The 25,268-nt window shown below is 42.6% G+C and overlaps 1 protein-coding gene across 1 annotated transcript in view; it reads left to right on the top strand.

Annotated features, from left to right (window-relative positions):
- Positions 1-25,268, top strand: part of HNF1B (HNF1 homeobox B) — a 74,858-nt gene that overhangs the window by 7,172 nt on the left and 42,418 nt on the right. Inside the window, exons 2-3 of the mRNA XM_070945326.1 lie at positions 678-942; positions 2,627-2,865. Coding sequence (XP_070801427.1) covers positions 678-942; positions 2,627-2,865 — 504 coding nt within the window. The remainder of the gene's footprint in view (positions 1-677; positions 943-2,626; positions 2,866-25,268) is intronic.

The raw sequence follows: 25,268 nt of genomic DNA, 5'->3' as shown, positions 1-25,268 counted from the left end.
GCTGAGTAGGTGTGGCCATGGTGGGCGTGGCCTAGTCGGCCTCTTGCATCACAGCAGGGGGGGCTTTTTGCCCTCCCCAAGCTCCAGAGGCTTTTCTCGAGCCTCAGGGAGGGTAAAAATGGCCTCCCCAGGCTCCGAAGGTCCTCTGGAGGCAGGAAACAGCCCCGTTTCCGGCCTTCCCGAACTTCCGGTAGGCCCATTTTTTGCCCTTCCTGAGCCTCCACATGCGCCCTGCACTTACCTGCAGGGATGGGTGGGGCCAGCCAGGAGTGGAATTTGGGAGTTCTCCGAACTGCACAGAATCTTAGCTAGAGGTTCTCCTGAACCCCTGCGAACTCCCAGCAGCCGACCCCTGGAACTAGGCCACACGAGTGGTAGGCCGCCATGCATGCCTATGCACATGTAACTTGACTTGTGCAAGTGCAAGTCGAGCCGCACGTGTGTGCACCGGCTTGTTACTTGTGCAGCCTGGTTCCAAATTGGCCATGGTAGTGAGCCGCGGCCCAGGCATTGGGGACCCCTGGCCTAGCGGATGGTTGAACCAGCCATGCAGGCAAAGAAACCAGATTCTCGTGCCCTGAGCCATTCCTTAAAGTCAACTGACTCTCTTCCTACAGGTGTGTGTTACACAACCCTACCGGCAGGCCCAATCAAAAATCTACTCCTTTCTCTTTCAGAATTCAACCAGACAGTCCAGGGTTCTGGAAATATGACAGAAAAAGGCAGTCAAGATCAGCTGCTGTTTCTCTTTCCAGAATTTAACCAGCAAAGCCAGGGTGTGGGCCAGATAGACGACTCTTGTGCCGAAACACCCAGCAAGAAGATGAGACGCAACCGCTTTAAGTGGGGCCCTGCTTCCCAGCAGATCTTGTACCAGGCCTACGACCGGCAAAAGAACCCCAGCAAGGAAGAGAGGGAAGCCTTGGTAGAGGAATGCAACAGGTAAAAAAGCTCTGGACAAAAGAGAAGAATTTTCCCTTCTGCTGCTGCTGCATCAAATAAACCCACAGCTTGTTGGCAGAGAGCGGAGCTTTTGTTGTTCCAAACCAAAATCCCTATTATGTGAGGGGGCTGGCATGTTCTGGGTCAAAGGGAAAAGAACCCTGCTATCCTCACCATCTAACTAAGCAAACAAATCTCAATCTCTCTCTCTCCCTTTCCCTCTTTCTTCTCTTTCTCTCTTCTCTCTTCTCTCTCTCCTTTCTCTCTTCTCTTTCTCTTTCTCTTCTCTCTATCTCATCTCTCTCTTTTTTTCTCTCTTCTCTCTCTCCTCTTTCCCTCTTCTCTCTTTCTTCTCTCCTCTTTCTCTCGTCTCTCTTCTCTCTCTCTTCTTTCTTCTCTCTCTCTCTTTCTTCTCTTCTCTTTCTCTCTTCTCTTTTTCTCTTCTCTCTTCCTTCTCTTTCTCTCTCCTCTTTCTCTCTTCTCTCTCTCTCCTTTCTCTCTTCTCTTTCTCTATTACTTTTTACAAATCACCAGGAGATGGTGAGTTCTAGTCCTTAGGCATGAAAGGTAGTTGGGTGACATTAGGCCAATCACCAGGCGACGACGAGTTCTAGTCCCAGTTTAGGCATGAAAACCAGTTGGGTGACTTTGGGCCAATCACCAGGCAGCGACGAGTTCTAGCCCCACCTTAGACTTGAAATCCAGTTGCGTGACTTTGAGCCAATCACCAGGAGGTGGTGAGTTCTAGTCCCGCCTTAGGCATGAAAGCCAGCTAGGTGACTTAGGGCCAGTCCCTCTTCAGCCCAACCCACCTCACAGGATTGTTGTTGTGCAGAAAATAGGCAAAGCAAGGAGTTTTAGACATGTTTGCCACCCTTGAGTTACTTATAAAATAATAAAGCTTGGATAAAAATAAATAACTAGAATAAATCTTGAGAGCTGTGCTTTAATGAGGTACCATGACATACATATTTAAATAAAATAAATGTTAGCCCATCTGCTTCGGCTATGAACTGAGGATGAAACGCAACCAGTATCACGAAGACACAATATGTAAAAATAGTTACTGAATTCTGTTATTGCAGTCCTGGTGATGTGAGGACAGGACCTTAGGGGTAAGGTGTCTCTTTGCATACAAATAATTCCTAATTCAATGCCTACATTCTTTTTTAGACTTTTCTTTTTTAGCCAAAAATCAGAGAGTTATTTCAAATTAGAATAATAATATTGAGCTAGCCTGCAGCTCTGGAGCCATATGTGGCTCTTTCACCCCTCTGCTGTGGCTCCCTGTCATTCAAAATATGCATCACAACCGCCAATGTACGACACCCGCTGGCACACAATTTATTGAGCTTTTCAACCCCAGGTAGGCCAACCATGGATAAATCAAAGAAAAGAAAAGTTTCGGAACAAAACAGAATGTTTAATTCAACTACATATGCTAGTTTTGTGGCCGCTCAAGAAATAGTCAGGCCCGGGAAGGGTTTTGTGGCTCCCGGTGTTTTCTTTTCTGTGGGAAACAGGTCCAAATGGCTCTTTGAGCGTTTAAGGTTGCAGACTCCTGAACTAGCCGGACCAATTTTTTAGCCTGGTAATGTTCTTAGAAAGTTCTCCTCCTGTGTTAGTTCAACATCGGGGTCCAAACAAACCCTTTTCTAGGAATTTTCTTAATTTTCTCCTCTAGGGCAGAATGCCTCCAGCGGGGTGTGTCGCCCTCTAAAGCACACGGCTTGGGTTCAAATCTGGTCACGGAAGTCCGCGTCTACAACTGGTTTGCAAACCGGAGGAAAGAAGAAGCTTTTCGGCAAAAACTCGCCATGGATGCCTACAGCACGGGTCAGCCTCACACTATGAACCTCTTACTATCCCATGGGTCACCTCACCACACTCAACCCAGCTCTTCTCCGCCCAGCAAAATGCCAGGTAAGTCAAAGCTCCTGTTTGCAAAGGAGGCGAGACGTAGTTACTATTTTACAGTTACTGGAACACATTGCAGGTAGTCCTCAATTTACAACAGTTCATTTAGTGACTGTTCAAAGTTGCAGTGGCACTGAAAAAAGTGACTTATGACTGTTTTTCACACTTACGACCAGGGGTGAAATGTAAAATTTGTTGCTACCGGTTCTGTGGGCGTGGCTTGGTGGTGGTGGGTAATGTGACTGGGTGGGCGTGGCCAACTTTTTTTTTTTTAACTTTTCAAAGCATTTTTTCTAATGCTTTGAAAAGCCTCTGGCGATCAGGCAACTCAGCTGGGATCGTCAGAGACTTTTCAAAGCATTTTTTTTACCACCTCTTCGGCCAAGAGGTTGCAGAAAAAAATGCTTTGAAACGTCTCTGACGATCCCAGCTGAGCCTCGTGATCATCAGAGGCTTTTTTTTTACTTTTAAAAGCATTTTTTTGTTGGAAGAGGTTGTAGAAAAAATGCTTTTAAAAGTAAAAAAGAAAAGCCTCTGATGATCATGCGGCTCAGCTGGGCGTGGGGGGGGGGGGGCACACAGGGATTTTTGCTACCGGTTCTCCGAACCATCCGCAGCCATCGCTACCAGATCGGGTGATCCGGTCCGAACCGGGAGCATTTCACCCTTGCTTATGACCATTGTAGATTCCCGTGATCAAAATTTGGATGCTTGGCAACTGACTCATATTTATGACGGTTGCAGTATCCCGGGGTTGTGTGATAATCTTTTGTGACCGTCTGACAAGCAAAGCCAATTGGAGGGGGCAGGGGGAGCCAGATTCAATTTACAACCGTGTGACTAACTTAACGACTACAGTGATTTGCTTAACAATGGTGGAGAGAAACATTGTCACATGGGGGGAAAACTCACTTAACAACAACTCCCTGTACAGGTAGGACTCAACTTAACAACCACAATGAAGCCCATAATTTCTGTTGCTAAGCAAGACAGTTGTTAAGTGAATTTTGTCTCATTTCACGACCTTTCTTGCCATAGTTTTTAAACAAATCACTGCAGTGGTTAAATTAGAAACACGGTTGTTGAGTCAGTCTGTCTTCCCCATTTATTTTGCTTGTCAGAAGGTCGCAAAAGGTGATCACAGGACACCTCCCCCCAACCGTCATAAATACAAGTCAGTTGCCAAGCTTCTAAATTTTGATCATGTCACCAGGAGGATGCTGCAACACTTGTAAGTGTGAAACGCGGCCGTAAGTCACTTTTTTCAGTGGCACTGCAACTTTGAACGGTCACTAAATGAACTGTTGTAAGTCGAGAACTATCGGTATATTTGCACAACCTCTGTTCTAGCTGCTAATTACTCCTCTTCGTCCTCTCTTGCTGATGTTCTTTTTCTGGCCTCCTAACACTTACTCTGCCTTCTGTTTCTACTGAGATGTTCACCGATTTCGAAGCTTCCTTCTCCTCTTTAGTTTTTTTTCCCCCCTTAAAGATATTGTTGTTTTTCTTGAAAATTGTGAGCCCAGCCAGCTTCTGAGGTTTCCCTTCTTTTTTCGCTGAGTTTTGAAGAAAGAGATTTTGGAATCATGGTAAACAGTTCAGAGAAAATGTCAACACAGGCTGGATCCACTGTAAAAATACTCAACAGCATGTTAGGGAGAATAAGAAACGGCATTGAAAATCGAGATGCCACTAACATTTTGTGGTATGAACATCTGGAATACAGATAGTCTTCCACTTATGACCAACGTTGTCTGCTCAGTTAGAACAATTAATCAGTGGAACTACTTGCCTCCAGAAGTTGTGGATGCTCCAACACTGGAAGTTTTTAAGAAGAGATTGGACAACCATTTGTCTGAAGCGGTGTAGGGTTTCCTGCCTGAACAGGGGGTTGGACTAGAAGACCTCCAAGGTCCCTTCCATCTCTGTTATTCTATTCTATTCTATTCTATTCTATTCTATTCTATTCTATTCTATTCTATTCTATTCTATTCTATTCTATTCTATTCATATTGCTAAGCAAGACATTATTATTATTATTATTTTAATTTGATTTATATGCCGCCCTTCTCCGAAGACTCAGGGCGGCTTACAATGTGCTCAGGAATAGCCTTCATCCTTTTGTATATTTATACAAAGTCAGCTTATTGCCTCCACAACTGGGTCCTCAATTTACCTACCTTAGAAAGGATGGAAGGCTGAGTCAACCTTGAGCCTTGGCGAGACTCGAACCCTGCAGTAATTGCAGGCAGCTGGTCTTAATAACCAGCTTAATAAACCACTGTACTACCAAGGCTCTTATAATTATAGCATAATTATTATTATGCTATGCTATGCTATGCTATGCTATGCTATGCTATGCTATGCTATGCTATGCTATGCTATGCTATGCTATGCTATGCTATGCTATGCTATGCTACTCTGTTATGATGAACCAGAGATTCTGATAGAGAGCGTATGCACCAAGACAAATTCCTTGTGTGTCCAATCACACTTGGCCAATAAAGAATTCTATGCTATGCTATGCTATGTTATGCTATGCTATGTTACACTATGCTACACTATGCTACTCTGTTATGATGAACCAGAGGTTCTGACAGAGAGTGTATGCACCAAGACAAATTCCTTGTGTGTCCAATCACACTTGGCCAATAAAGAATGCTATGCTATGCTATGCTATGCTATGCTATGCTATGCTATGCTATGCTATGCTATGCTATGCTATGCTATGCTATGCTATGCTATGCTATGCTATGCTACGCTACTCTGTTATGATGAACCAGAGGTTCTGACATTGCTGTACTCGCCCTCTCCCCCAGTCTCGTGATTGAACTCAGTAGCATGATCACACTTACAGCTGTTTGCAGTGACCCATGTTCATGTATGACAGTTTTGTAAAACCAACATTTACTTCAAGTTTTCAGCAAAAGCTATTTCCCTGTCGAACCGTTGATTTGCTTAAGGACCATGACATTCAGTTAATGGAGCCCAGGTGGCGCAGAGGTTAGAATGCAGGCAAGCTCTGCCCACTGCCAGGAGTTCAATCCTGACCAGCTCAAGGTTGATTCAGCCTTCCATCCTTCCGAAGTCTGTAAAATGAGGACCCAGTTTGCTAGGGGCAATAGATTGTTGGGGGGCAATATGCTGACTTTGTAAACTGCTTAGGGAGAGCTGTAAAGCACTATGAATTGGTATATATGTCTCAGTGCTATTGCTATTAATGATTTTTGTATCGTGACTTACAACTGTGATGGGTAGACTCCATTATGCTCATAAGTCAAGTCTGTATTATGTGTGCTTTTGGTTAGTGGTCCTCCAAAAAGAGATTGTGGAGCCAGAGAAGGTTCAGAGGAGGTCAACTAAAACGAAAGTGGCTTTACTATGAGGAAAGATTGTGACATTTGGGGTTTTTACTCTAGAAAGGATGAGAAGGGCTATTTTCCCCTCTATACTCATTTTATAACCCAAACAATGCAGCAATAAGAAGGCACCGAGAATACAACTTCATTTGCATTGTTATTTCTTTGTAACAGTTATCTCCCACTTTCAAGGAGCTTAGTGACATATATTGTCTTCGAGTCACACTATGTTATCCAGTGGTGGGTTTCAAAATTTTTTACTACCGGTTCTGTGGGCGTGGCTTGGTGGGCGTGGCATGGCATGGCATGGCTTGGTGGGCGTGGCTTGGTGGGCGTGGCAGGGGAAGGATACTGTAAAATCTCCATTCCCTCCCCGCTCCAGGGGAAGGTTACTGCAAAATCCCCATTCTGCAAATAAAAGTCCTCCATTTCTAGGAAGTGCCTACCCTTAATGCTAGCAATCGTCTGGATTTTGCAGCTCTATCTGGTCTCTAATGAGCCTTGTACCGTGAGATTCCAGGTAGGTAGGTAGATAGAATAGAATTCTTTATTGGCCAAGTGTGATTGGACACACAAGGAATTTGTCTTTGGTGCATACGCTCTCAGTGTACATAAAAAGACAAGATACACTCGTCAAGAATCACAAGGCACAACGCCCAGTGACTTCATGATGTCAAACAGCCAATACGGAGTGGCATTTGGCCACTGGAGCCAATCAATGATAGGAATAGTCCTGTTACAGACGTCATCTAGACTTGCTCTTCATCTCTTACTCTGTCAACAGTGTGGACACAATGGATTTAATTGACTGGGTTTAGATGTTCTTGAGAACAATTGTCTGGACAGACTTAATTACCTCTTTGCATGAAGGTGTCTTCTTTAGATGAACTACCGTATTTTCCCAAAAATAAGACTCTTATATTTTTTTGAACCCCAAAATAAGCGCTTGGCTTTATTTTCGAGGAGTTCTTATTATTTTGGGGCGTATGGAGCAAGACAGGGCTCCTTTTGCTGTCTTACCTGATTTCCAGATGTGTCTCCCTAACCCTAACCAGAGGAAATGGCGAGAACTGGCTGCGCATTCGTTTAAATATTTTTGGGGAGGACTTATTTTAGCGCATGCACACAGAAGCCCAATTGGGCTTACTATCAGGGGATGTCTTATTTTCGGGGAAACAGGGTAGTTGTCTAGTTTTGGCGTTCCTACAATTATTGGCATCCATGCAGGAAGTAAAATATAACACTGTAGAAAAAAGGAGTGGGCATTGATTGTAGGTAGGCCTCAGGTTATAACTATTTGTTTAGTGACCAAAGTTACAGTGGCATTGAAAAAAATGACCTACAACTGGTCCTAATACTTAACCTTCCGCAGCATCGCCAGAGTCACACGATCAGAATTTGGGCGCTATCCCTGGTCAAAACTGCCATTTTAACTTTTTTTTAAGGTCTACTGTGGATACCATTGTCTACACAACACATTGTCTCCATTCGATGTGCTGTGGGAACAAAGTGGCTGCGTTCACACAATAGGTTCAGTCAGATAAATTAAATATTGGCGGTTGCATTCACATAGCATGCTAAGTGTACATTATATTCCTTGATTTGTAACTTGGTGTGTATTCTATGCTGATTTAATATTGTAGACCAGGGGTGTCAAACTCAAGACTCAGGAGCTGGAGCCGGCCCGTAGGGTGCTTAGATCTGGCCCGCGGGGCCGCCCTAGAAACAACAAAGGACCGCCTCGCTGTGCCTCTGCCAATGAAAACGGAGCTCGGGAGGGCTATGTGAGGCTCTCCCGAGCTCCATTTTTGCTGGCAGAGGGTTGCAGGAGTCCGTCGCAGCTGAAACAGGGCTCAGGAGTCCGTTTTCGCTGGCAGAGCTCTCGGGCCGCCACAGGCGCCCCCGACACGAATGACGTCAAGCTGTCCAGGCCCACCCTGGCCACCCAAGGTCAAACACAATCCTGATGCGTCCCTCAATGAAATCGAGTTTGACACCCCTGTTGTAGACAAAGCCAGAAGTTTAGGTCAATACAATAATCAAGGAATACGGTTGTCCCAAAGGTGTTTTTTCAGAAGGCAACTGGACTTCCTTTGTTTTTCCTTGAAGACGTTTCGCTTCTCATCCAAGAAGCTTCTTCTTCTTCTTCTTCTCTTATCTGAAGAAGCTTCTTGGATGAGAAGCGAAACGTCTTCCAGGAAAAGCAAAGGAAGTCCAGTTGCCTTCTGAAAAAGCACCCTTGAGACAATCATGTGGATTGTATTGTGTCAATGCTGCCAAAGAATAAGTAGCCCAAGGCATCTAATCAGCTTTATCGTTTAGCAGAGACGTAAAATACATTTCTCCCCCCTCATATTAAAGTTGCTCAGGTTCATGAACATAGAGCTACAGGGGAAAACATAACCAAACAATAATCTAGAGCTAAACTGGACCAGAACTGCCTTAACCCCTTGGTTTTGTCAAAATACAGAATAACAGAGTTGGAAGGGACCTTGGAGGTCTTCTAGTCCAACCCCCTGCTTAGGCAGGAAACCCTACACCACTTCAGACAAAGTGTTGTCCAATCTCTTCTTAAAAACTTCCAGTGTTGGAGCATTCACAACTTCTGGAGGGCAACTTGTTCTACGGATTAATTGTTTTGTCATTTTAACAACACAAAAATCCCTTGCTAGATAGAAAGGCCATATCTCACAAAGACCAGGAATGGATCTGATATTTGCTTGATCTAGGGCCGCATTTCACAAATTTGGCAAACTTTAGGAAACTCACTGAACGCATGTATCAATAACAACGCATTTGGGCTCATTTGTGGTTGTAAGTCGAGGACTATCTGTATATATTAAAAACAAGAATCTAAAGGAAGGGATAGGAGCATTATATGGGTGACCACGTTCTTCATTTAACATTGTGACAGACAGCAGGGGTCTCCAACCTTGGCAACTTTAAGACTTGTGGACTTCAATTCCCAGAATTCCCCAGTTGGTAGCTGACTGAGGAATTCTGGGAGTTGGAGTCTAAACATCTTAAAGCTGCCAAGATAGAGAAACACCGCTGTAGCTAATGTAAGAACAAAACTCAAGGTAAGTTCTTCACCATTTTTCCAAATTCTCCCAGGGGATTCAAATTTCAGTAAATTAAATGCTGTTCCATCCACAGTGAGTGATGGGCTCTTTGGTCTTTCTTTCTTAGTAATTTAATTTGCACTGTGGTTTTGTTTCTGTAATCCTGTTTGTTGATCCCCCATCCCCTGACTTCACTGTATCAGAGAAAGATAGTGCTTTAGTTAAATAAAACCTTTCATGATAGCTTCATTTAAATAGGATTAATAAAGTTCTCTCCCCTCCCCAACCTCCATATTCACATTGTGCCAGAGAACAAGGGCAATTATCTTACACTTGAGATGGTGTTATTTCTCACTGATATGCTATCTATTTCTGATACGTTTATTTCTGCTGTAAACTTTGGTTGAATAAAATTAAATAGATCTAATTTAGAAATTCTTCAGTGCAAAAAATGCATTTCAATCGAAAACCAGCTGAACAGATAACAAAATGGGAGCCTATTTCAACACAACCCAGTGGGATAGAGTTGGAAGGGGCCTTTGGAGGTCTTCTAGTCCAACCCCCTGCTTAGGCAGGAAACCCTACACCGCTTCAGACAAATGGTTATGCAACATCTTCTTAAAAACTTCCAGTGTTGGAGCATTCGCAACTTCGGGAGGCAAGTTGTTCCACTGATTAATTGTTCTAACTGTCAGGAAATTTCTCCTCAGTTCTAAGTTGTTTCTCTCCTTGATTAGTTTCCATCCATTGCTTCTTGTCCTGCCCTCAGGTGCTTTGGAGAATAGCTTGACTCCCTCTTCTTTGTGGCAGCCCCTGAGATACTGGAACACTGCTATCATGTCTCCCCTAGTCCTTCTTTTCACTAGACTAGACATACCCAGTTCCTGCAATCGTTCTTCATATGTTTTAGCCTCCAGTCCCCTCATCATCTTTGTTGCTCTTCTCTGCACCTTTTCCACTCTTTGCAGTATTGCAGCTACTTCAGCTGGCTGCTAGTTCAGCAGATCAGCGGATCAAATCTCACCAGCTCAAGGTTGACTCAGCCTTCCATCCTTCCGAGGTAGGTAAAATGAGGACCCAGATTGTTAGGGGGCAATATGCTATTTAGTATACCGTCTTTGGTGTAAGCCGCCCAGAGTCCTCGGAGAGTGGGCGGCAGAGAAACATGACTAATAAATAAATAAACAAATAAATAAATAAATACCATATCGTGTCTCCCCCCCCCTCCAAAGTCCTTCTTTTCCTCTAGACTAGCCAAGCCCAAATGCTGCAACCGTTCTTCATATGTTTTAGTCTCCAGGCCTTTAATCATCTTAGTTACTCTTCTTTGCACTTTTTCCAAAGCCTCAACAATTTTTTCACATTTTTTTTTGGTAATGTGGTAACCAAAATTGGATGCAGTTTTCCAGGTGTGATCTTACAAAGGCTTTACAAAGCGGTACTGATACTTCACATGCTGATTCTATGCCTCTGTTTATGTACAGTAGTGGCCAAAATTGTGGAAACCTTTTGGGAAAAGTGTACTTTCTAAAACTAGCTAATAATGCCACGTTTTTTTTTGGAGTAGTACCATAAAATTATATATCACTGGAAAGATAATTTAACCAAGAATGTAAGGCAATAACTTTTATGAAGGATTTGCTATTAGAATAGCCGTTACAGTATAAAGAAGAAAAGTGAAACACGTAGAAAAAACAAGATATACAAAAATGATCACCATGTCAGTTAATCCTTTGTTGGGTAACCTTTAAGCATGAATGACGGCCTTACAATGTCTTCCCATGGAGTGAACCAAAAGTCTTTTAGTTCTGCAGCTGTTATCATATGAAACCAAGATTGTTTCTATTAACTGGGTTTTATTGCTGGGTCGCTTCTGATGAACAAGTTTCTTTAGTCGGCTCCATAGATTTTCAATTGGGTTAAGGTCTAGGCTATTCCCAGGCCATTCCAGCAGTGGAATAGGGTTATCTTGAAAAAAAGTTATGTTATTTAGCTATCAAACCTCAAAAATACACTTTTCCCAAAAGGTTTCCACAATTTTGGCCACTACTGTACCTGTTAGAATAAAATTTTCTTTCTTTTCAATTTCATGAAAAGAAGGACTAGGAGTGACATGATAGCAGTCTTCCAATATCTCAGGGGCTGCCCCAAAGAAGAGGGAGTCAAGCTATTCTCCAAAGCATCTGAGGGCAGGACAAGAAGCAATGGATGGAAACTAATCAAAGAGAGAAGCAATCTGGAACTAAGGAGGAATTTCCTGACAGTAAGAACAATTAACCAGTGGAACAGCTTGCCACTAGAGGCTGCAGGCTTTTAAGAAGAGATTGCTCAACCACTAAATGGTATAGTTTTTCCTGCCTGAGCAGGGGATTGTACTAGAAAACCTTCAAGGTCCCTTCCGCAACTCTGTTATTCTGTATTCTTGGCATAAGTATTTTTCCTTCCAGAGAAAAATGAAATTAACTGGGGGGTCTTGTATAAACGGTAACTTTTTTCTCCTTTTATACCCAAGAGGCTTGTCTGAAAGGCATGTTGGCACAGCTAAACTAGATACAGTAAAAAGGACAAAGGCAGAACTCGGCTTAATCTGGAGAGAAGCTATCTGCAGGGAGTGGTGTGTAGCACCCAGCATTGTTGCCGAGAACAATCCGCATTGTTCTTCTACCTGTAATCTACACACCAAAGGCCCTGAGCAAAAGGAAAATCCGCTCTCGGACAAGCATTAGGGTCGCAAAAGGGTCAGTGTGGGGTCACCAGCCTTTTCATGTCGGCTTCCACCACTGACTCCTTAAACAATGAAGCATCCCCGGTGGCCCCACCCTCTTTAAAAGGAGGTGGAGGGAAAGACCAGGCATGGAGGCCAACCCCACCTTGGAAGAGGGAGGCCACCAGACAGGCTAGAAGTGATGCAGAGTTCCTGGAAGTGATGCTGTCTGCAAATTTAGTCCTTGATTTATGACCACAGTTGAGCCCAACATTTAGGGATAGATCACGTGAACTGTTAATACCATTTTATAATGCCTTGGTAAGGCCACACTTGGAATACTGCATTCAGTTTTGGTCGCCAAGATGTAAAAAAGACATTGAGACTCTAGAAAAGAGTGCGGAGAAGAGCAACAAAGAGGATTAGGAGACTGGAGGCTAAAACATATGAAGAACGGTTGCAGGAACTGGGTATGTCTAGTTTAATGAAAAGGAGGACTAGGGGAGACATGACAGCAGTCTTCCGATATCTCAGGGGCTGCCCCAAAGAAGAGGGAGTCAAGCTATTCTCCAAAGCACCTGAGGGCAGGACAAGAAGCAAGGGATGGAAACTAATCAAGGAGAGAAGTGACTTAGAACTGAGGAGAAATTTCCTGACAGTCAGAACAATTTATTTATTTATTTTTATTTATTAATTTTGTTTCTATACTGCCCTCCTCCCGAAGGACTCAGGGTGGTGTACAGCCTAATTAAAAACACAAAGACAGACAAAATTAAAAAATAATTAAATTTATTAAATAATAGGCCCAATTTATAAAACCCCAAATTTAAAATCCCATTTAAAACCAATTAAAATCTTTACATTGATAGCCCAGCCTGGCGGAACAACATGGTTTTGAGGGCACAGCGAAACACACAGAGATCAGAGATTTTACGAATTTCTGGGGGCAGTTCATTCCAAAGGGCAGGGGCTCCCACAGAGAAGGCCCTCTCCCTGGGTGTCGCCAGCCGATATAATTTGGCCGATGGCACCCTGAGGAGACCCTCTCTGTGGGAGCGAACTGGCCGGTGGGAGGCTATTGGTGGCAAAAGACGGTCTCGAAGGTATCCAGGTCCAATGCCATGGAGCGCTTTAAAGGTGGTAACCAACACCTTGAATTATTCAGTGGAGCAACTTGCCTCCAGAAGTTGTGAATGCTCCAGCACTGGAAGTTTTTAAGAAGATGTTGGATAACCATTTGTCTGAAGCGGTGTAGGGTTTCCTGCCTAAGCAGGGGGTTGGACTAGAAGATCTCCAAGGTCCCTTCCAACTCTGTTATTCTATTCTATTCTATTCTATTCTATTCTATTCTATTCTATTCTATTCTATTCTATTCTATTCTATTCTTATTGCTAAGTGAGACATTTGTTAAGTGAGTTTTGCCCCCGTTCTACAACCTTTCTTGCCGCAGTTGTTAAGTGAATTGCTGCCATTGTTAAATTAGTAACCTGGTTGTTAAGTGAATCTGGCTTCCCCCATTGACTTTGCTGCTGGCCGTAACTACCAGTTCGCCCGAACCGGTTTGAACCGGCTGAAACCCATCCCTTCCCAGCTGTCCTCTGACAGGCAAAGTCAATGGAACCCAGATTCATTTAACGAGCACATGATTCTCTTAACAATGATAGCAATTCACTTAACAACTGTGGCAAGAAAAGTCGTAAAATGGGGCAAAACATGCTTAACAAATGTCTCGCTTAGCAACAGAAATTTGGGGCTCAATTGTGGCCGTACGTCGAGGACTTCCTGTATTTAATTTCAGTAAAGCTCAGGATTTCATATGGCTCTTTCACTTACTCTATAATTTGGAATGAGACGAAGGCCACATCAGGGGACATGCAGGACAAAGTTGTAGCAGCCCTGAATATGAATTTGAATTTGAATTTGAATTTGAATTTGAATATGAATATGAATTTGAATTTGAATATGAATATGAATATGAATATGAATATGAATATGAATATGAATATGAATATGAAAGAGTACATATGGTCCTTTAGCAATCATTGGAAGTTGCAACTGCACTAAAATAAAAGTGAGTTACAACCCTGTCCTCTTGCTTACAATCTTTGCAGCATCCCATGTCACGTGATCAAAATTTGGGCACTTGGGAACTGGCATGTATTTATGACAGTTGCAGCATTCCAGGGTCACGTGTTCCACTATTTGAGACTTTCCCACCTGGCTTCTGAGTAGCAAAGTCAATGGGGGAAGCTGGATTTGCTTAACAGCCATGTGATTCACTTAACAACTGCATTGATTCGTTTAACAACCGTAGCAAAAAGCTCATACAATCAGATGTGATCCAGTTAACAACTGCTTTGCTTCGCAATGGAAATTCTGATCCCACTTGTAGTCGTAAGTCAAGGACTACTTTTAATAGCTGTTTTCCAAAATATTAGGGCTCGTTATTCTTTTTCCAATATTTGTATTTTGCGCTTCAGTTAAAATAGGTGTCCAGAATGGCTTATTTTTAATAAAACAAGTGAATTTTATAATTTTGGAGAGGACAACGCACAAGGAAAAAGAACAAGGGGTGGGGGAAGAGGAAATAGGTACCCTTAATCACAAAATAGAATTCAGACTTTCTTGCTTGTTACTGCTCTTCTTAATCCAGTCATTTCATTATTTTTTTAAAAAAATGTTTCTTATATCAAAAGTTTCTAACTTTCTATTGTCTCTCAGTGTATGAATGCATGCTGCCTCTATGGCTATTTTTCTTGGTGCTCCAGTGATTGAAAATTCAGGACAGTCGTCGTTTTTTAAGGTGGAGTTGTGTTAGGAAAATTGCTCTGTATACCACAACTCTAAACCAATCTTATTTTCCTTCTGCAAGAGACACCTTCTTCTGGAAAAACAGAAGAAGAATAAGCTAGGAAATGTCTTAGAAGACTTAGAATGGACTTAGAATAACTTTTATCGTCACTTTAAATTTACACTAATTGGCAGTACATTAAAATGAAATTTTGTTGCATACAGTTCTCAAAGGGTCACCACCTCTAATATACACTTCATAAACATGACAATCAATCAAAAAATATGCACATACCCACATATATTATATGACACAGAGAAACAACACAGTCTAGTTTGGATGTATAAATGTACATGGCAAGAAAAAAATGAGTCTATGGAGAATCTCAATCATCTTGCCTGATTGGCAACTTGCCTGCAGAAGTTGTGAATGCTCCAACACTGGAAATTTTTAAGAAGATGTTGGATAGAAGATGTTATCTGAAGTGGTGTAGGGTTTCCTGTCTGGGCAGGGGGTTGGACTAGAAGACCTCCAAGGTCCCTTCCAACTCTGTTATTCTATTCTAGTCTAATCCAGGTCATGGTTGTCCCAAATGTGCTTTTCCAAAAGGCAACTAGACTTTCTTGGGTTTTTTCCTTGAAAACATTTCACTTCACATTCAAAAAGCTTCTTTGGTTCTCGAGAAGCTTCTTGAATGAGAAGTGAAACATTTTCAAGAAAAAAACCTAAGAACGTCCAGTTGTCTTTTGGAAAAGCAGATTTGGGACAACCATGACCTCGATGATTGAGAATCTCCTTAGACTCCATAGAAATATTTACAGACCCCTCACATCCTGGACATAAATTGTTTCAACTCCCACCCTCAAAACGACACTATAGAGCACTGCACACCAGAACAACTAGACACAAGGACAGTTTTTTCCCGAACGCCATCACTCTGCTAAACAAATAATTCCCTCAACACTGTCAAACTATTTACTAAGTCTGCACTACTATTAACCTTCTCATTGTTCCCACCATCTATCTCCTTCCACTTACAACTGTATGACTATAACTTGTTGCTGTATCCTTACAATTTATATTGACAGTCTCCTAATATGATTTGATCGCTTATTTGTACCCTATGACTATCATTAAGTGTTGTACCTTATGATTCTTGACGAATGCATCTTTTCTTTTTATGTACACTGAGAACATATGCACCAAAGACAAATTCCTTGTGTGTCCAATCACAGTTGGCCAATAAAGAATTCAATCTATCTATCTATCTATCTATCTATCTATCTATCTATCTATCTATCTATCATCTATCTATTATCTCTCTCATCTATATCATCTATCTAATCTATATCTATCTATCTATCTATCTATCTATCTATCTATCTATCTACCTATCTATCTATCTATCATCTCTCTCATCTATATCTATCATCTTATCATTTCTCTCATCTATATCTATCTATCATCTATCAATCATCTCTCTCATCTATATCTATCTATATCATCTATCATCTATCAATCATTTCTCTCATCTATATCTATCTATCTATCATCTATCTATTATCTCTCTCATCTATATCTATCATCTATCTATCTATCTATCTATCTATCTATCATCTATCTATTATCTCTCTCATCTATATCTATCATCTATCTATCATCTATTATCTCTCTCATCTATATCTCTCATCTATCTAATCTATATCTATCTATCTATCTATCTATCATCTCGCTCATCTATATCTATCATCTATCATTTCTCTCATCTATATCTATCTATCTATCTATCATCTATCTATCATCTATCTATTATCTCTCTCATCTATATCATCTATCATCTATCAGTCATCTCTCTCATCTATATCTATCTATCATCTATCATCTCTCTCATCTATATCTATCTATCATCTATCATCTCTCTCATCTATATCTATCTATCTATATATCATCTCTCATATCTATCTATCTATCTATCTATCTATCTATCTATCTATCTATCTATCTATCTATCTATCTATCTTTGGGACAAGCTAGGAAATCCAAACCTTGCTAACTCTTACTAAGACCTTTTCCAAGTGACAAATAGGTCTTGTGATTTATCAAAGGTCTGGCAAATGCAGACAAAAGTCATCCCGGCTCGTTTAGAGGAGCCACATAAACATCTGAATGTACTTTCCAGCCCTTGTCTTCATTGGCTTCCCTCTTCTTCCCATTGACCACGAGGTGACCCTTGAGGTGGAATGTCCTGACAATGCTAGTGCCCGAGCGGGGAGCCTGCTACCTTCTGTCAAAGTCTGATTGCTTACAAGATGCCCTACGAGCTCATTGTCAGCAAAAAAATCAGCTGTTTTCAGTGTTTCTCCCGCTTGGCATTACAATAATACACCAGCATGGTGTCTGGGGGTTGTCATGGATTTGTTTTGCTCCTCTCCCCAGTTGTGCATCCTTAATTGACAATTAAAATGGGGCTTTTGAACCATCCTGGGTACCTTTGATGTGCCCTCTGTCTTCCTTCAGCATCTATGGAGTTACCCTAGGATGTTCTTTTGTCTTCTCTATTAGAGGCTGCTGGGATTGTGCTAACCAACATCCATTTGATTCAGAGGGAGTAGAAAGGGCATTAAGATTAGACCTTTGGGCCCACGACCCCCTTTCTCTCCTTTATACTTTAGCAAAATAACAGAACAGAATAATAGAGTTGGAAGGGACCTTAGAGGTCTTCTGGTCCAACCCTCCAGAAGTTAAGAAGATGTTGGAGAACCATTTGTCTGAAGTGGTGTAGGGTTTCCTGCCTATGCATGGGGTTGGACTAGAAGACCTCCAAGGTCCCTTCCAACTCCGTTATTATATTATATATTATAACCCCCGGCTCAGGCAGGAAACCTACACCATTTCAGACAAATGCTTGTTCAATTTCTTTCTTAAAAACCTCCAGCGTTGGAGCACCCACAATTTCTGGAGACAAGTCATTCCACTGATGAATTGTTCTGTCAAGAAATTCCTCCTCACTTCTAGGTTGCTTTTCTCGTTGATTAGTTTTTATCCATTGTGTCTTGTCCTGCCTTCAGGTGTTTTGAAGAATAGGTTGACCCCCTCTTCTTCATGGCAGCCCCTCAAATATTGGAACATTGCTATCATATCACCCCTAGTCCTCCTTTTTATTAAACTAGACATTCCCAATTCCAGCAACTGGTCTTTAAATGTTTTAGCCTCCAGTCCCCTCATCATCTTTGTTGCTCTTCTCTGCACTCTTTCTGGAGTCTCAACATCTTTTTTTTATGTTGTGGCAACCAAAACTGAATGCAATATTCCAAGTGTGGCCTTACCAAGGCATTATAAAGTGGTATTAACACTTCACGTGATCTTGGCCTAAACTTTGAATCAGCAAGCATCACTGTACAGCCTCAAAAGTTGGTTTGCAAAAGAGTTGATTACTCTCCTGAATGAGTCATCAACTGAAAATAAGTAATACTATAAACATTGCAAGGAAAATATTAGCCATTACAGGGGTTTATTTCTGGGAAATGAGGACTTTGTTTATTGCCTTATATTGTGCCAAAGGACCATTGATCTATCTAGTTTAATATTGCATCGAGTGGCTGCTAAACCCCTCACACCTATGCACAGACCCACAAATATACAAATATGTATTGCATGTGAAAACGCGTATCTTGTCACGAGGGGCTCCCAATTTTGCATTTTAGAATCAAATGTGTACAACGATGGGTATTTTTCTTAATTTTGGTACACTTTTTTTCCCCTTTATATGAACATACGACAAAAGGGCTGCAGATAAATAGCTCCATTAAATCCCTGTGAGGCAAGATGAATGTATAGGACAGACTTAATGCTGTAAATTGCAATGCTAATTCTCTGTAATATGCCTGCACAATTTCCATTGCAGAGAATGTGGGGTTCAAGATATCCCAGTGTAGATACTCTGAAAACGTTTTCAGTCATCATTGGAAATTCCCCAGCTTTAAGAAGAGTAACAAAGATGATCAAGGAACTAAAGGCTAAAACATATGAAGAACAGGTGCAGGAACTGGGAATGTCTAGTTTAATTTAAAAAAGGACATAGTGTGACATGATAGCAATCTTCCAATATCTCAGGGGCTGCCACAAAGAAGAGGGAATCAACCTATTCTCCAAAGCACCTGAAGGCAGGACAAAAAGCAATGGATGGAAACTAATCAAGGAGAGAAGCAACCTAGAACTAAAACGTTTCCTGACAGAACAATTATTCAGTTCAAACCTTTATTGTCAGTGCACAACATATGTACAATGAGTTTGGTTGAGCTCCCTCAGTGCACACCCCCCCCAACACAAAACAACTCACAGTGAAGACAGAAAATCCCTAACCCAATAAATCATATATATTTTTTTTATTTGATTTATATGCCGCCCTTCTCCGGAGACTCAGGGCGGCTTACAATGCGTTAAGCAATAGCCTTCATTCTTTTGTATATTTTATACAAAGTCAGCTTATTGCCCCCACAAACTGGGTCCTCATTTCACCTACCTTAGAAAGGATGGAAGGCTGAGTCAACCTTGAGCCTTGGAGAGATTCGAACCAGCAGAAATTGCAGGCAGCTGTGTTAATAACAGGGTGCACTAAACCACTGTACTATCAAGGCTCTTTTATTAACAAAACACCCAGCCCTATTGCACCAGTGTGAACATGTTTCACGTTGCACCGGCCCTGCAGGTCCATCGTACTATGTAGTTTTGATGTTATTTGCATTCAGGAGTCTGACAGCCCACGGATAAAAGCAGTGGAGCAAACTTGCCTGCAGAAGTTGTAAATGCTCCAACACTGGAAGATGTTTTTAAGAAGATGTTGGACAATGGCATAGTGTTTCCTACTTGAGCAAGGGGTTGGATTAGAAGACTTCCAAGGTCCCTTCCAACTCCTGTTATTCTGTTAAAATTATCCTCACACGCACACACCATGTGAGGCAGGGTTGATTGCAGGGTGGATTTGATTTAAATCGAGTTGATTTAAATCACAATTTAAATCATGATTTAAATCGCTAGTAAAAAGGCTTGATTTAAATCAACTCGATTTAAATCATAATTTTTAAAGAGCAACTGTCATCTCTGCTACTCCTTTGACCCACTGTTGACTCACCGATAGTCCCAGTGTTGCAGAATATACAGCCTCATGCTACATAACTAAGCTCCATTTCATGCTGAAGAAACTAAATTATTTATGTATCTTAAATAGAAAACTATCTTACGATAGATTTTTACCCCAAAAGTTTGTTATTAAAATAAATTCGATAAAAATCAAAAAAATCCGATTTAAATAAAAAAAATCTGATTTTTTTGATTTTTTTTAAAAAAATCATTGATTTTTATCCACCCTGGTTGATTGATTGGGCGGTGGGCACTATGCTGAAGTTCCATCTCCCCACACCAGCTGTTTTCTGACCCCACTGATGATTCCCCATGCTGGGATTTGAACTGTCCTTGCACTGGTTTTGTAGAGGTTTTTTTTTTTTTTTTGTCTAGAGCACTAAATTCCTTCACTGTTTAATAGCGTGCCTCAAACAGTCGGTTGGCAGAAGGCTCTACGCCCACTTGCGTTCCAAACAATTGCAACGCATTAAAAGTTATCTGCATTGGCAGGACACAGAAAGATTTTAATCAGAGGAGAAACCTTAGAAAAACCTTTATTTTTTTATTGTTCAAGTTTATACTTAATACATTTCTGTAGCATCCTCCAGAACAGGAAAAAAAAAAAAGAATTTATTTATTGCAAAGGCAATATCTGGCCATCTTTATTGTATTTATTATCCCAACCACTCACAGTACATTATAGACTTGGCTTTACAGACAGGGAGCTGAAAATCCAGAGGTTCAAAAAGCTAGCAGTGCAGATCTAACCTAAGATAACTTGTGGCATCTGGTGCCTTTGTGTATGCTATTTATCACGATATGCAATCCTACTACATGTTTTATATGTTTTAAATGCATCGGTTGCTACGTTTCCAAAAAAAAAAAAAAAAAATTTAGGAGGAAGAGCTTTCTAACAAATCAGCTTGTGGATCATATTGGCTAACTTGTCTTAACATGGTTAAAAGTACAGGTAGTCCTTGACTTGCAGAATAACAGAATAAGTTGGAAGGGGACTTGGAGATCTTCTAGTCCAGTGATGGCTAACCTTTTTGCCGTCGTGTGCCAAAAGTGGGGGAGCATGGGGGGTGGCAGGTACGTGTGCCCACATCCATAATTCAATGCGCCCCACCCTCCCGCGCATGCACACGTGACCCCCCCACACTTCTTCCTGCTTTTGGCACGCGATGGCACTGTGGACCCGGTAGGCCCCCTTTGTCCCCTCCCCAGGCTCCAGAGGCTTTCTAGGAGCCTGAGGAGGGCAAAAACAGCCTTCCCCATCCACCTGGAGGCCTTTCGGAGGCAGGAAACAGCCAGTTTCCCGACTTCCGGTGGGACCGGAAGGCCTGAAAATCAGTTGGCCGGTGCGCGCATGCGCGCTGGAGCTGAGCTAGGGCAACACTCGCGTGCCCACCAATATGGCTCCGCGTGCCACCTGTGGCACTCATGCCATAGGTTCGCCATCACGGTTCTAGTCCAACCCCCTGTTCAAGCAGGAAACACTATACTATTTCAAGACAAAGGATTTCCCAATCTCTTCTTAAAAGCCTCCAGTGTTGGAGCACCAGAGGTGAGTTTCAGCAGGTTCTGACCAGTTCTGGAGAACCGGTAGTGGAAATTTTGAGTAATTCGGAGAACCGGTAGTAAAAATTCTGACTGGCCCCCATCTATTCTCTGCCTCCCAAGTCCCATCTGATTGGGAGGAAATGGGGATTTTGCAGTAACCTTCCCCTGGATTGGGGAGGGAATGGAGATTTTACAGTATCCTTCCTCTGTCACGCCCACCAAGCCACGCCCACCGAACCGGTAGTAAAAAAAATTGCAACCCACCACTGTGGAGCACCCACAACTTCTGGAGGCAAGTTGTTCCACCGATTAATTGTTCTAACCGTCAGGAAATTTCTCCTTAGTTTTAGGTTGCTTCTTTCCTTGATTGGTTTCCATCCATTGTTTCTCGTCCTGCCCTCAGGTGCATTGGAGAATAGCTTGATTCCCTCTTTTTTGTGGCAGCCCCTGAGATATTGGAAGACTGCTATCATGTAACCCCTAGTCCTTCTTTTCATTAAGAAATCCAGTTGCCATGACTCAACCTCCAGACTGGTAGAATATGGCTGCTCCCCATTGCTTTCTATTGCAGTTTCCTTCTTGATTTTTCATTCTGTGGACATTGCGTCCCCACCCAGCTACTTTCAGGATCTCCTGTGTGATCGTTTTTACAATCCTTCAGGTTCCTTCAAATGCCTTAATACTTCTTTCTCAAGAGTGCCGGTAATGGTGTTTGAGCCGTACCACCCTCAGCCTAAAGCAGGCCTGTTAAACTGGCGGCCCGCGAGCCAGATGCATTACATGCAGGCCACGCCCACCCAGGCTCCACAAAGGCAAAAAATGTTGCGATACGCCACGATATGTCACATGACACAATCGAGTTTGACCCCCATGACCTAAAGCATTGTTTCTCAACCTCAGCATCTTGAACCTGTGGACTACAACTCCCAGAATTCCTGGGCGTTGGCTGAGGTTGAGAAATTCAAGTATTGAATAATTTAAAAGTAAAAGTTTCCCCTGTCCAGGTGTTGTCCAAAGGGAATTTCTGCAGTCATGTGGCCAGCATGACTTATACACCAAAGGCGCACCGAAGGCTGTTACCTTCCCACCGAAGTGGTACCTGTTTATCTACTCGCTTTTGCATGCTTTCGAACTGCTAGGTGGGCAGGAGCTGGAGCAAGGAACGGGAACTTACGCGGAGCTCGGGTCTCGAACCTGGACTGACAAGCTCACTGCCTTTATTTGCTGAGCCATCACTAGCATGCCCCCTCAGATGTTGAGAGATTTCTCCAAAGGTTGGACATAAGGGGATTAATTGCAATGATGATGATGGTAATGTGAAAGCAACTGAGAAAATAATGCCTTGCTGAACGCCGAATGAGCTCAGCGAAGAGCCTATGAATTGTTTGTTAGAAAGAACAAAGAGATTTGTGGCACCTTTAAAAAACCCACTTACTCGCCCACCAGCTTTTGCCAATCACAGCCCACGTCATCCGAAGAATCTGCTTTTGTGAATCCTATTCAACGGTCTTTGTTATTTATGAATTCAGACAAGCCTTAAGATTGTCATCGGGCCTTCTGTAAATTGTCGCTCTCTCAATCTCTCTCGATGATCTGAGATGGCCTTGATTTGAACTGAATTGTCCAGCTCTGATTTTTAATGCATCGTGCACCCTTGTCCTTGCAAATCCTCTCATTTCAGTGATCTGCTTTCTATGCGCAGTGGTATAGGTCAGGGGTCTGCAACCTTAAGCACTCAAAGAGCCATTTGGACCCATTTCCCACAGAAAAGAAAACAGCGGGAGCCACAAAACCTGGGTGGGCGTGGCCAACTCGATGTCACTCACTTCCACCAGTCACATGACCACCCCGCCAGCCACGCCTACCCAGCCAGTCATTAGGGCAGAGAACCAGTTGTTAAAAAACACCGGGAACCACAAAACCCTTTTGACATATCTCTCTCTCCCCTCCCTCCCCCCTCTCTCTCCCCATCTCTCTGTATCTCTCTGTCTCTGCCCCGGCTGCTTCTCCATCCCCCACCGTCGCCCTTACCTTCTCAGGCCAGGCGAGGAGTGACTGGGAGGGGAGGGTGAGGGGCGGGGCCAGCCAGTGGTGGGATCACCCAACAAGGAACCACAGCAGAGGGCCCAAAGAGCCGCATGTGGCTCTGGAGCCACAGGTTGCTGACCCCTGCTATAGGTAGTCCTCGATTTACAACAGTTCACTTAGTGACCGTTCAAAGTTACAACAGCACTGAAAAAAGTGACTTTTTATATTTACGACCGTGGTGCATCCCTATGGTCACATGATCAAAATTCAAATTTCATTTCATTTATTTCATTTCATTTATTGGATTTGTATACCGCCCTACTCCCGAAGGACTCAGGGCGGTGAACAGCCACAGAATAAAACACATAAATACAAAATTTAAAAACAGAATAAAACTGAATTAAACAATTTAGCCGAGACAAATTTAAAACACCCAATAATTTTAAAAACAAATTAAAATTTACATTTTAAAGGGGAAATGCTTGGCAACTGACTCATATTTATGACAGTTATAATATCCCGGGGTCATGTGATCACCTTTTGCGACCTTCTGACAAACTACGTCAGTGGGGAAGTCAGATTCACTAAACAGTGTTACTAGCTTAACAACTGCAGCATCTGTGGTATTCACTTACTTTCCCTACCAGTTTGCAGATGTGAGCAGTGCTTCTCCTCCAAGAAGCTTCTTCAGCTCTGACAGGATAGTGCAGAACGGAAGGATTTATATTCCTTGCAGACAGCTGGTCATTTGCATCCTTTTAAAGGGTTGTTGAAACCCTTGGAGGTTTATCTGTGTCCTCAGGGTCACCTGGTTCCTGCAGGCTGCCATTTTTCCTCTGGAAATCCATTCCTACTCCCACACCATTCAAAGGGTGTTCGTCCCAAATTGTGTAGCTATATCCTGTCAGAGCTGAAGAAGCTTCTTGGCTGAGAAGCGAAACTTCTTCAAAAGAAAAAACAAGGAAGTCCAGTTGCCTCCTGAAAAAAAGCACCTTTGGGACAACCATGACCTGGATGACCGAGAACCTCTCCAGATTTTTTCCATCACTGGATGTTTTCACTGGCCAGCTGGTCATCGGGTGTGCACATGTGCGGGGGGACAGGGCACGTGGGGGGGCACGTGCATTCGCGGGGTGGGGTGCGTGTGGAGAGTGCATGCATACGTGGGCACCGCATGCCCATTGCATTCTGGGGATTCGTGCACTTTCGTGTACATGCCTTGGGCACTCGGTCCGGAAAAGGTTAGCCATCACTGTTATAGGGTCTCCTGCTTGGGCATGGGGTTAGACTAGAAGACCTCCAAGGTTCCTTCCTACCCTATTATTCTATGATTAAGTAGCAGAAAACACAATATTGATGTGTGTCTGTTTCTTTTTTCCCCCCAAGTTTTATTTGTTGTATTTATATAACATTCGATTTTCATCCTGCTTAAATAGTCACATTTATACATCTTTGTTGTGATAGGTCATCACCATCATATTAATAATATAACAATATAATCAGTGGTGAAATCCACATTTTTTTTACTACCGGTTCTGTGAGCGTGGCTTGGTGGGCGTGGGGTGGCTTGGTGGGCATGGCAGGAGAAGGATACTGCAAAATCTCCATTCCCACCCCACCCTGGGGCCAGCCAGAGGTGGTATTTGCTGGTTCTCCGAACTACTCAAAATTTCCGCTACCGGTTCTCCAGAACCTGTCAGAACCTGCTGGATTTCACCCCTGAATATAATAATATAATAACATTTAATACTTAAGATTTAACCTCCTCATCTTTAACAACT

This window comes from Pituophis catenifer, unplaced genomic scaffold (genome assembly GCF_029215685.1).
Source record: "Pituophis catenifer annectens isolate HBS135680 unplaced genomic scaffold, rPitCat1.0.hap2 SCAF_1, whole genome shotgun sequence".
Classification (NCBI taxonomy): domain Eukaryota; kingdom Metazoa; phylum Chordata; class Lepidosauria; order Squamata; family Colubridae; genus Pituophis; species Pituophis catenifer.
The sequence above is the reverse complement of the archived record's forward strand: the minus strand, read 5'-3'. Positions and strand labels throughout refer to the sequence as shown.